Source organism: Mobula hypostoma, chromosome 9 (assembly GCF_963921235.1).
Source record: "Mobula hypostoma chromosome 9, sMobHyp1.1, whole genome shotgun sequence".
Lineage (NCBI taxonomy): Eukaryota > Metazoa > Chordata > Chondrichthyes > Myliobatiformes > Myliobatidae > Mobula > Mobula hypostoma.
Genome location: NC_086105.1, coordinates 41,394,536 through 41,408,065, shown reverse-complemented (window position 1 = coordinate 41,408,065; position 13,530 = coordinate 41,394,536). Strand labels below are relative to the sequence as shown.

Below are 13,530 nucleotides of genomic sequence, written 5' to 3'. Positions count from 1 at the left end.
TGGTGTGGTTTGAAAATGTTAGAAACATAGAAAACATACAGCACAACACAGGCTCTTCGGCCCACAAAGCTGTGCCAAACATGTCCCTACCTTAGAACTACCTAGGCTTTACCCATGGCCCTATCGTTTCCGCTGCCGCCAGCAGCCCATTCCACGCATTCACCACTCTCTGCGTTTTAAAAAAATAAAAAAAAAACTTACCCCTGACATCTCCTCTGTACCTGCTTCCAAGCATTTAGTCATTTCAGCCCTCGGGAAAAGCCTCTGACTATTCACACAATCAGTGCCTCTCATTATCTTGTACACCTCTATCAGGTCACCTCTCATCTTCCGTCGCTCCAAGGAGAAAAGGCCGAGTTCACTCAACCTATTCTCATAAGACATGCTCCCCAATCCAGGCAACATCCTTGTAAATCTCCTCTGCACCCTTTCTATGGTTTCCACGTCCTTCTGATACTGAGGCACCCAGAATTGAGCACAGTACTCCAAGTGGGGTCTGACCAAGGTTCTATATAGCTGCAACATTACCTCTCGGCTCTTAAACTCAGTCCCACGATTGATGAAGGCCAATGCACCGTATGCCTTCTTAACCACAGAGTCAACCTGCATAGCAGCTTTGAGTGTCCTCTGGATTTGGACCCCAAGATCCCTCTGATCCTCCGCACTGCCAAGAGTCTTACCATTAATGCCATATTTTGGCATCATATTTGACCTACCAAAATGAACCACCTCACACTTATCTGGGTTGAACTCCATCTGCCACTTCTTAGCCCAGGTTTGCATCCTATTAATGTCCCACTGTAACCTCTGACAGCCCTCCACACTATCCACAACACCCCCAACCTTTGTGTCATCAGCAAATTTACTAACCCATCCCTCCACTTCCTCATCCAGGTCATTTATAAAAATCACAAAGAGTAGAGGTCCCAGAACAGATCCCTGAGGTACACCACTGGTCACTGGCCTCCAGGCAGAATATAATCCATCTAAAACTACTCTTTGCCTTCTGTGGGCAAGCCAGTTCTGGATCCATAAAGCAATATCCTTTTGGATCCCATGCCTCCTTACTTTCTCAATAAGCCTTGCATGGGTTACCTTATCAAATGCCTTGCTGAAATCCATGTACACTACATCTACTGCTCTACCTTCAATGTGTTTAGTCACATCCTCAATAAATTCAATCAGGCTTGTAAGGCATGACTTACCTTTGACAAAGCCGTGCTGACTATTCCTAATCATATTATGCCTCTCCAAATGTTCATAAATCCTGCCTCTCAGGATCTTCTCCATCAACTTACCAACCACTGACGTAAGACCTCACTTACTATCCCTTCTCCCTTCCTTGAATAAGGGAGCAAGATCTGCAATCCTCCAGAACCTCTCCCATCCTCATTGATGAAGCAAAGATCATTGCCAGAAGCTCAGTAATCTCCTCCCTTGCTTCCCACAGTAGCCTGGGGTACATCCCATCTGGTCCTGGTGACTTATCCAACTTGATGCTTTCCAAAAGCTCCAGCACATCCTATTTCTTAATATCTACATTCTCAAGCTTTTCAGTCCACTGCAGTCATCCCTACAATCGCTAAGATCCTTTTCCGTAGTGAATACTGAAGCAAAATGCTCATTTAGTACCTCCGCTATTTCCTCCGGTTTCATACACACTTTTCCATTGTCACACTTGATTGGTCCTATTCTCTCACGCCATATCCTCTTGCTCTTCACATACTTGTAGAATGCCTTGGGGTTTTCCTTAATCCAGTCCGCCAGGGCCTTCTCATGGCCCCTTCTGGCTCTCCTAATTTCATTCTTAAGCTCCTTCCTGCTAGCTGTATAATTTTCTAGGTTCATATCATTACCTAGTTTTTTGAACCTTTCGTAAGCTCTTCTTTTCTTGACTAGATTACAACAGCCTTTGTACACCACGGATCTTTATACCCTACCATCCTTTCCATGTCTTATTGGAACGTACCTACTCAGAACCCCACGCAAATATCCCCTGAACATTTGCCACATTTCTTCCGTACGTTTCCCTGAGAATATCTGTTTCCAATTTATGCTTAAGTTCCTGCCTGATAGCCTCATATTTCCCCTTACCCCATTTAAACGTTTCCCTAACTTGTTTGTTCCTATTCCTCTCCAGTGCTGTGGTGAAGGAGATAGAATTGTGATCACCATCTCCAAAATGCACTCCCACTAAGAGACCTGACTCCTGACCAGGTTCATTTCTCAATACCAGATCAAGTACAGTCGGCCCTCCTTATCCACGAGGGATTGGTTCCGGGACCCCTCGCGAATACCAAAAAACGTAGATGCTCAAGTTCCTTATTCAACCTGTCTAAATGTGGTGGACCTTAGGACACAGTGGAACCCCGGACCTTATTTAACCTGTCTCAGTGCGGTAGGCATTAGGACCCGACGGCGGAGCTCTGAATCTGCAGTGTTTCTGTTCACGAAAATAATCACCATCACGATTTAAAATAAAGTGGAAATAATAAAGCGATCAGAAAGAGGTGAAACGCCATCGGTCATTGGAAAAGCATTAGGCTACAGTCGATCAACGAGTGGAACAATTTTAAAGGATAAAATGAGAAAGGCCCTGCCCAATTAAAGCTACAATTATTACTAAGCAACGCAGTGGTTTAATTATTGAGTTTTGGGTTTTTGATCCTTCACATCAACCCGGCAGGGACGGAGAGCGCGCTCGGGAGCGATCTGTCACTGGATCAAACTCGGGAACTTCTGTTCCCGAGCCCGGGGCTGAAACATACGTTTCTTAAGTATTTTATATGCATAGAAAGGTAAAATATATACTAAGACAAGCGTTTGACTAACTGACGCTAAATAATACCAGATGTACCTGTTCCGACTTACTTAGTAAGAGAACTTCCGGTTTTTTTCCCATCCACGATAACCTATGCACATCCTCCCGTATACCTTAAATCATCTCTAGATTACTTATAATACCTAATACAATGTAAATGCTATGTAAAATAGTTGTTATACTGCATTGTTTAGGGAATAATGACAAGAAAAAAAAGTCTGTACATGCTCGAACAACAAGTGCTGGAAGAGCACTTCCGGGTTTTCTCGATTCGCGGTTGGTTGAATTCGCGTATGCAGAACTCGTGGATAAGGAGGGCCGACTGTACAGCCTCTCTTGTAGGCTTATCTACATATTGCGTCAAGAAACCTTCCTGAACACACTGAACAAACTCTACCCCATTTAAACCCCTCACTCTAGGGAGATGCCAATCAATATTTGGGAAATTAAAAGCTCCCACCACAACAACCCTGTTATTATTACTCCTTTCCAGAATCTTGTCTCCCTATCTGCTCCTGGATGTCCCTGTTACTATTGGGTGGTCTATAAAAAACACCCAGTAGAGTTATTGACCCCTTCCTATTCCTAATTTCCACCCACAGAGACTCTGTAGACAACCATGACTTCCTCCTTTTTTGCAGCCATGACACTATCTCTGATCAACAGTGCCATACCCCCACCTCTTTTGCCTTCCTCCCTGTCCTTTCTGAAAAATCTAAAGCCTGGCACTTGAAGTAGCCATTCCGGCCCCTGCACCATCCAAGTCTCTATCATGGCCAGAACATCATAGCTCCAATTGCTGATCCATGTTCTAAGCTCATCCGCTTTATTCATGATACTCCTCGCATTAAAATAGACACATCTCAAACCATCGGACTGAGCGCGTCCCTTCTCTATCAACTGCCTATCCTCCCTCTCTCACTGTCTCCAAGCTTTCTCTATTTGTGAGCCAACCTCCCTTTCCTCTGCCACTTCAGTTCGATTCCCACCCCCCAGCAATTCTAGTTTAAGTTCTCCCCAATAGCTGAAGCAAACCTTCCCACTAGGATATTGGTCCCCCTCAGATTCAAATGCAACCCGTCCTTTTTGTACAGGTTCACACCTGCTCCAGAAGAGGTCCCAATGATCCAGAAATCTGAATCCCTGCCCCCTGCTCCAATCCCTCAGCCACGCATTTATCCTCCACCTCATTCTATTCCTATAACTCACTGTCACGTGGCACAGGCAGTAATCCCGAGATTACTGCCTTCAAGGTCCTGCTTCTCAACTTCTTTCCTAACTCCCTGTAGTCTTTTTTCAGGACTTCCTCCCTTTTCCTACCCATATCATTGGTACCAATATGTACCACGACTTCTGGCTGTTCTCCTTCCTACTTCAAGATATCGTGAACGCGATCAGAAGCATCCCAGACCCTGGCACCTGGGAGGCAAACTACCATCCGCATTTCTTTCCTGTGTCCACAGAATTGCCTATCTGACCCCCTAACTATAGAGTCCCCTATCACTGCTGCCATCTTCTTCCTTTCCCTACCCATCTGTGCCAGAGGCGTGACCACTGTTGCTTCCCCCAGGTAGACCATTTCCCCCCCCCCCAACAGCACGCAAGCAGGAATACTTATTGTTAAGGGGGACAGCCACTGGGGTACTCTCTAGTACCTGCTTCTTGCCCTTCCCTCACCTGACTGTTACCCACTTCTCTGTCTCTTGTGGTCCCAGGGTGACTACCTGCCTATAACTCCTCTCTATCACCTCCTCACTCTTCCTGACCAGATGAAGGTCATCGAGCTGCATCTCCAGTTCCCTAACGTGGTCCCTAAGGAGCTACAGCTCGACACACCTGGTGCAGATGTGGTCGTCTGGGAGGCCGGGTGTGTCCAGGACCTCTCACATCTGACACTGAGCTCAGAACACCGGCCTCACACACATACTTTGTCTTTATTTTAAACAGATAACCTACTTGGCCTTGACCCGTTATCTCCGAAGCCCCGTTGAGCCAAAGCCTTTCCTACTCTGTCTCCCACTACTCCGTCGCCCACTCTGTAAATCTGTCTTCCTCTTAAACTCTTCCCACTGTTCTCACTGGCTGATCTCCACACGCTTGCGCAGTCTTGTCCCATTCAAACTGCTGAAGAAATAACGGTCACCTTTTCAACTCTGCTCGCTTTTAAACTCTCCCTGCTGTTCTCACTGGCCGACCTCCACACGCTTGCACAGTCGTGCCCCGTTCAAACCGCTGAAGAAATAAATTTAATGGTGAGCTTACTTAAATGAGCCTGATAAATAGGATAAATATTGGAACTTCTGAAAAAGTGCTTTTCTCCCATGAATTGCAAACATAATATTTAGGTCAAAGGTTTGCACAATTCACAAAAGTTGCTGCTGGGACCTCAACTACAGTTCATCCCAGTTTGCAAGTTACCGTTTAAACAGAATTGCTAACGTGTTTCATATCCAGTATCTGCAGATGTTCTGTTGTTCATATTTTAGACTTCAGCAAATGTTGCACTCTTTCATTTTGTAGGTAAATGACCAGGATTCTTCTTCTCCTTCAACGCCTACAGCAGGGATTGTAGGAGCATTAATGGAGGTGATGCAGAAAAGGAGTAAAGCCATTCACTCTTCAGGTGGGATTTTTAAATTCAGGATGGTCATCTCGATCCCAGTGATGAAGCCTGACTTTTGAATTCTAATTTTAAAAATAAGCATCCCCTATACAGTGGCTAAAAGTAGTGTTTGTTGCTGCTAGAGAGAAAAATAATACCTCACTACTGCAGACAAATAACAAAATATCTTCTAGAATATCTGCCTAATATTTATTAATCTTATTTATGACAGCAGTCTGAGGAACTCTGCCCAGCCTGTAAACTAGCAGTGAATAATGTTACTGCAGGTGTCAGGATTTGTGAGCATCTTTTTAAGAATGTACAACTGTTCAATGATCCTTGTATAAAGTACCCCTATGCACACCAAATATGGTAAAAAAAAATAATTTTGACAATGGGCTTGCCCTTTGTCTATTATTTGCCTTGCTCTGCACTCACTTGCTCTTTTAAACCATGAACATTATTTCATTACATTCTTCCATTTAAAATCCTCTTGCCCATAGACCAATCTTAACATGTTCTTTTTGAGCTGTGGATTATGCTTCAACCAAGTTGTCATTCTCAAACAGAATTCTTCCTCCCCGCACCAAAGTTCAAAGTAAATTTATTATCAAAGTACATAGGTATATATCACCATATACAACCCTGAGATTTATTTTCTTGCCGGCATACTCAATAAATCCATAGAATAATAACCATAACAGAATAAATAAAAGACTGCGCCAACTTGTGTGTTTAACCAGTGTACAAAATACTATAAAGTGAGCAAATATGAAAAGGAAGAATTAATAATGAATAAATAAGCAGTAAATATCAAGAACATGGGATGAACTGTCCTTGAAAGTCAGTTCATAGCTTGAAAGAAAACTTCATTGATGGGGCAAGTGAAATTGAATGAAGTTATCCCCTTTGGTTCAAGAGCCTAATGCTTGAGGGGATAATAACTGTTTCTGAACCTGGTGGTGGGGGATCCCTGATGATGGATGTTACTTTCCTGTGACAGTGTTTCATGTAGATGTGCTCATTGGTGGGGAGGGCTTTACGTGAGATAGACTGGGCTATATCCATTACTTTTTGTAGGATTTTCCATTCAAGGCATTGGTGTTTCCTTACCAGGCTGCGATGTAGCTAGTCAATGTACTCTCCACTACAGATCTGTAGAAGTATGCCAAAGTTTTAAATTTCATACTAAATCTTTGCTAACTTCTAAGCAAGCAAAAGCACTGCCGTGCTTTCTTTGTAATTGCACCTAGATGTTGGTCCCAGGACAGGTCTTCAGAAATAATAACACTAAGGAAGTTAAAGCGGACTCTCCACCTCTGATCATCTGATAAGGACTGGCTCATTGACTACAGTTTCCCCGTCTTGAAGTATTAATCAGCTCCTTGGTCTTGCTGACATTGTAATTGTTATGGCACCACTCGGCCAGATTTTCAATATATGCTATATGCTGATTCATCACCACCTTTGATTCAGCCTAAGTCAGTGGTGTCGTCAGCAATCTTGAATATGGCATTGGAGCTGTGCTTAGGCACACAGTCGTGTGGTGCACCTTTGCTGATGGAGACTGTGGGAGGCATGTTGTTGCCAATCCAAAGTGACTGGGATCTGCAAGTGAGGAAATTGAGGATCCAATTCTACAAGAAGGTATTGAGTCCAAGGGGATGATGGTATTGAATGCTGAGCTATGTCAATAAAGAGCATCCTGATGTATACATCTTTGCTGTCCAGATGTTCCAAGGTTGAGAGAAGCGTCAATGAAATGGCATTTGCTGTGGATCGGTTGCTCAGTAGGCAAATTGGAGAGGATCTAAGTGGCTTCTCAGACATGTTGATATAGTTGATCACCAACCCCTCAAAGCACTTCATCACTGTGGATGTAAGTGCTACTGGATAGTAATCATTGAGGCAGGTCACCACGTTCTTCTTAGGCACCGGTGTAATTGAAGCCTGCTTGTAGCCAGTGGGTACCTCAGACTGCTAAAGCAAGAGGTTAAAGGTATCAGTGAACATTCCAGCCAGTTGATCAGCACAGGTCTTTAGTACTTGGCCAGATACCCCATCTGGGCTGGAGGTTTTTCGTGGGTTTACCCTCCTGAAGACTGCTTGCACATTGGCCCCAGATCCTGAAATCACAGGATCATCGAGAACTGTGGAAGTTCGTGATAGTCAAAGCAAGCAAAGAAGGTATTATGCTTGTCTGGAAGCAAAACCCTGCTGTTGCTTATGTTTGATTTAACTTTATAAGAGATGATGGTATTCGAGCCTTGCCATAACTGTCAAGCATCCTTTGTTGTTTCAAGTTTAGTCCAGATTGCCACGTCACCTGTGAGATGGCTTTCCAGAGTTTGTACCAGGACCTCTTGTAACTTTCTTGGTCACCAAACTTGAATGCCTCTGATCTGGCCCACAGCAGATTGCGAATTTCATGGTTCATTCAGGACTTCTGATTGGAGAAGACTGAATGATTTTGCAGGGACACACTCATTTACCGTTGTTTCAGTAAAGTCCGTGACAGCCATGGTGTTTTCATTCCACAGCTGAGTGCTTAAACATGGACTTGAAGCAATTCCTTAGCTGCTCTGCTGCCTCCCGCAGCCACCTCTTTGTTGTCCTAATCTCTGGAGCTTTGCTCTTCAGCCCCTTCCTGTGTGCAGGTTGGAAAAGGACAGCCAAGTGAAACGATATACCAAAATACAGTCTGGGCATGGAATGATAGGCGTTCTTTATGTTAGTATATAATCGTGGTCTCGTATGTTGGGACCTCTGCTACAGGTTATTTGCTGGTGGTAATTGGGCAGAGTTTACTTCAAACAAGCCTGATCGAAGTCCCCGACCATGATTTGAAATGTGTCGAGGTGGACTTTTTCTTGTTTGGAGACAGCATCGTGCAGTATCTCAAGCTCTTAATTGTAGACAGCTGCTGGTAGTATGTAAACTGTGGTCAGGATTGTGAAGGAGAACTCGCTTGGTATGTAGAATGGATGGCATTTGATTGCTGGGTGCTCAAGATCAGAGGAACAGAAGTTTGACAAAACTGCCGAATCAGAGTGCCACTGAGAGTTTATCATGAAACACGTACCTCCACATTTTGCCTTTTCCAAATCAGCAGTTTGGTCCATACTGTAAATCAACAAGCTTTTTGGTTTCACACACAAAATGCTGGTGGAATGCAGCAGGCCAGGCAGCATCTATGGGAACCAGCATTTTGTGTGTGTTGCTTGAATTTCCAGCATCTGCAGATTTTCTTGTGTTTGAAGCTTTCTGGTTTGATCGCTGCAGCAGGCTTGTCTGGAGAAAGCCATGTCTCGCTCAAACATTGTCTCTCCGCTACAGCAAGTCTTCAATTTTGTTCTCCAATGACTGACACATTTGCTAACAAATGTGTCAATCATTGAGTAAATGTGGCCGTATCCCCCCTGCCTCGCTTCTGGCCAAGGCAAAGAACCTTCATCCATTTAAAGATGCCATACCTACTTGGTTGGACGAATTCTCCTAAAGATTGTGAAATCTGTAGATCATGAAGTTGATTTAAATCACCATCAAAGTAATTTTCTGTGTTCTCTTGTCCTGAAACATAAAACTTAGACGATTTATATGATCATTCTTTATACTATGCAATTTCACATGGCAGCTCAACTTCACAGGTGTTAATTTTAGATCGGATTTTTATTTGGATTAATCAACTCTGCCTTCTTTGACATTAAACCTGAGAGCAAAGCAAAAGCTCTTCATATTTTTCACAAGCTTTTCCAAAAATCACCTGATTCTACTTCAGAGTTCAACCAGGATATTATCAATCTTGGTCAAATTTGTCGTGTCAATCTACTTCTGATCCCATATTCACTGCAGCAGAAAGCATTTCAACTGAAGTAGTGCTAACTTCAACCCTTCTGCCAATTAGACTTACACTTGCATCTTAGTCAGCTCTAATCCCAATGGTGTTATCAGTTCCTTTCTATCTCTACCCTTCATGGACTTGTACTCATCTTAACCCTGTTTTATCATATACTATTATTCTTGTTTTTACAGAATCACTGTGAAAGATTGGAGAAAAAAAAATCAGGTTTTAAAAATTTTTATCCCATTATGGAACTATTTGAATTGAGCTCTTCCACTGCCCTATTGCTTTGTGGAGTAATTGACCAATTACTCCACCTTTGTCATAATAATTGTTCTTCCTTTTTATGGATGGGAAGCACCTTGTCTTCATCTGTTCAAGATGCTGTATAAATTAAAGTTTCAGAATCCTGAAGGGTTTTTAGCCCAAAATGTCAATTGTTTATTCATTTCCATAGATGATGCCTAACCTGAGTTCCTCAAGCTTTTTATGTGCATTGCTTTGGATTTCCAACATTTGCAGCATCTGTACAGCTAAGAAAGTAAAAGGAAATACAGTGGATTCCAGTTAATTGGGACACATCAGGACAAACACATTTCGGCCCAATTAAGCAGCTATCCCAATTAGCTGAAGTTCATGGAAATAGTTAAAAAAAAGGTATTTAAAAAAAAGACAAACTACCATTTAACTGAGTACAAATCATGTATTTTAAAAAAATACGGAACAGATTAGAACAGTACCAAAGCTACTAAAGTACTATAAAACTGTATTAGCTGCTAATAGTTATCAACGAAGGAATTAATCCAGTGTATGCTGCCATGTTCTGTTGGTTTAAATTAACAAACACCTAGTGGAGATGGTAGTCTGCTTTTGACGATGGCATCCTCCAAATCTTTGTTGGCAATCCAAATCAAGATGGTTGTCAATACCTTCAAATTCTTCGTAGCTCATAACACGTTAAAGTAGTTAAATCATTTAATTTTCACTCCCAAAAGTTTCTGGCAACTCCAGGCCAGAATGCTTGAAACCACATTGAGCAAAACAGTTCTGATTTGTCTGCCTACTGAACAGCTTATTACTCACCAACTGTCAGTGAATAAAATCACTGTTGTTCAAACAGTAAACACACACAAGTGTTGCTATTTAAAAACCACTCAGCAACAATCTCCCGTCCCGGTTTAGCAGTATAGTGTCCCAAATAAAGGGAATCCCGGCTATTTTCTCAATTTGATTTTGTTCTTTAATAGTGTACCAAATAAATGGCCGCCTTGATTAGCCAAGGGCCCAATTAACCGGAATCCACTATCTTAAAATGTTATTGCTGTCTGAACTAATTGCAACAATATATTTTCAGATGAAGATGAGGATGAAGATGAAGAGGAAGATTTTGATGATGATGATGAATGGGAAGATTAGTTTTTCCCTTGCAAAACTATAATCCTTCCTGTCTTTCTGATTTTCTGTAAAATTGTCCTGTAAATGTTCTGCAGATTTTGCTGTATATTTTTGTTGCCTTTTACTCTTTTTCATAATCTGTGCAATACCTCATTTAATAATTCATTTGATAAAGTATTGTGGGTAAAGCTACACCCTATGCAAGATGGTGTTGGGACAAATAAGGAACTACATATTTATGTGTTCATTCCAGCAACAAAAGAAATTGGGTGATGGAATAGAATTGAATTGAACTTTAATTATGCTTGTTAAAAGCGAGAATAGTAACACTATTTTTTCAAAACCCTGCATTTTCTGTACCTAAGAAGAAGCAACACTTATTAAAACTGCATAGCACTATGAACTTTTCAAATATGGCTGTTCTGTTTGGATTCTTCAATGCTTTATTGTTGCTGAAGCTGGCAGAACTTTGCATCCTCCTAAAGTAATTCACTACAAGAATGCACAGCTTACTGGCAACTCATTTGTGTTCTACTATTCAGTAATACTTTATCTTGAAGGATTCAATACAAAGATGTAACCAACGTATCTGTGATGAATGTCTTATACTATTTTCAGCAATACAGTTTTGTCAACTATATTTTTCAGTTGAAATGCCCTTACTTATCTCTCCATTGGGTAAATGTTTGTACTTCCAACTGCTTCCATGTCTGGAATTAGGTTATATTTCAAATAGGAATCTAAGCTCTCATGTGAAAAGACTAAACACATTTGTGGGAAGAAAGTTTATCCCCTAAGATACAAAGTAAAAGCATTTCTTCTAATCTTTGCACAGTGCATATTTAGCAACGTAAGGGTTAATGGAAAATAGTCAAATGAACAGCTTTCTGAGGATGAAGGCTGTGATTAGGAATTTGTTTAATATTCATAAAGGGCTGTGCTTAATGCTTGTTAAACTGCAACTTTGGGAATATTTGGAAGTGGACTCTTATAATAATCAATGTTGACATCAACATCTTTATGTTATAGACCTTTTGAAGACCTTGCATCCGAATCAGAGTAAACTCAATACAAATTACAATTATGGAATGGAACTTTTAACTGAAAAGTATACCTAAAATAAATATTTTAAATTACCAAAATCTACATATGTCTTTTAAAATTTATTACAATTGTGATGGTATTATTGTTGATAACAGATGCTGTGTTGTTGCTGTCTTTTATGTCTTTGAATTTGGAGCTCATTATTTTCACCACCAATGGGTTTTTCCTTGTGTTATATGCCGTGTCTCCTCCATTTGTTCTTGGGTAGTGTGTGCATTGGATTATGTGCTATTTTAATTTCTAGAATTCTGGTAAACATTCATTTACAATTCTTTATACATGGCTCAACACATTGTGACTGATTTCTCTTTAGTTCTGGAAACCAAAGCCATTCCCTTTGAGAAGTTCCTTTATTCTGTCAATTGTTTAATTCTTCCAAGAGCAGAACATCCCAAAACTAGAATCTTCGTTATTTTCCTTATTTTTATTTGTGCCTCACATTCTTAGAAGTTATCTGTGATTGAGACGTTTATAAAGTTTTAAAATAACATCAGGGCTAACTGTTACAACATAGTTAAACATGCTCTGTATTAAAAATGTACAGTATATCCAGCCATTCTACGAGAAGGAGAGAGAGAAAACCTGTTGTTAATTGCTTCTATCTTTTCATGGTGCAGAACATAGTACTTAGAATATAGAACCTAAGCTGTTGACAACAGCAATACAGTTTAACATTTTCATTTTGGCCACAATTTATTCATACAAACATATACCACCTAATTTTATTGTACATTATTTACAAGCATATAAAGAGCATTTTTTCATATTTCCGTGTATGCTATTTGGGTGTTTCCGTTAGTATTGTTTTCGTAATTTTCATCAGACTAGTGTGATAACTTTAAGCTTAAAATTCTTGACAATGCTATAGCACTTTATGAATACTGCAGAGTAATGAAAAATTAATATGATAGCAGTGTCTTACATGAAGGATAATGATATTTGGGCTTTTCTTACCTAAGTATCTATTTTAAACTCCCCTCCTTTCAGCACTTGGACTTCATTTAGAAATGTTATTCTTCACCTACTCTTGTCATTCACCTCCCTCTACCGGGTAGGGTAGACAAACGAGAGTCAGTGTTGTTTGCCAGAATTTTCAGGAAGACTTGGACAAGGTGCTGCACATGAGAATGCTGAACAAGATAAGAGCCCATGGTATTACAGGAAAGATACTAGCATGGATAGAAAATTAGCTGACCGGCAGGAGGTAGCGAGTGGGAATAAAGGTGGCCTATCCTGGTTGGCTGTCGGTGACTAGTGGTGTGTTGCAAGGGTTGGTGTTGGGACAGCTTTTTTCCATGTTATATAATGGTTTGGATGATGGCTTTGTGGCCAAACTTGCAGACAATACAAAGGTAGGTTGAGGGACAGGTAGCGCTGAAGCAGAGAGGTTGCAGAAGGACTTGGGTAGATTGAGTAAATGGGCAAAGAAGTGGCAGATGGAAAATAGCATAGTGAAGTGTGTGGTGATTGCCTTTGGTAGAAGTAATAAATGCATAGACTTATTTTCTAAATAGGTTGAAATCTCAAAAATCAGAATTGCAATGGGATCTGGGAGTCCTTGCAGGATTCCCTAAAGGTTATCTTGCAGGTTGAGTCAGTGGCATGGAAGGTAAATGCAATGTTAGCATTCATTTCAAGAAAACTAGAATCTAAAAGTAATGCTTTATAAGTCATTAGTCAGACCACACATGGAGTATTGTGAGCAGTTTTGGGCCCCTTATCTAAGAAAGGATGTGTTAGCTTTGGAGCGGGTGTAGAGCTTCGTGA

At 41.1% G+C, this 13,530-nt stretch overlaps 1 protein-coding gene across 2 annotated transcripts in view; it reads left to right on the top strand.

The window, feature by feature from the left end:
• Positions 1 to 11,826, top strand: part of LOC134351674 (actin nucleation-promoting factor WASL-like) — a 91,320-nt gene extending 79,494 nt beyond the window's left edge. The window contains exons 11-12 of one of the 2 annotated variants that reach the window (XM_063058156.1): positions 5,342 to 5,444; positions 10,619 to 11,826. In XM_063058156.1, the coding sequence (XP_062914226.1) occupies positions 5,342 to 5,444; positions 10,619 to 10,680 (165 nt within the window). In that variant the 3' untranslated portion in view covers positions 10,681 to 11,826. The remainder of the gene's footprint in view (positions 1 to 5,341; positions 5,445 to 10,618) is intronic. The other variant, XM_063058155.1, reaches the window with a different exon arrangement.
• Positions 11,827 to 13,530: the final 1,704 nt, after the last annotated feature.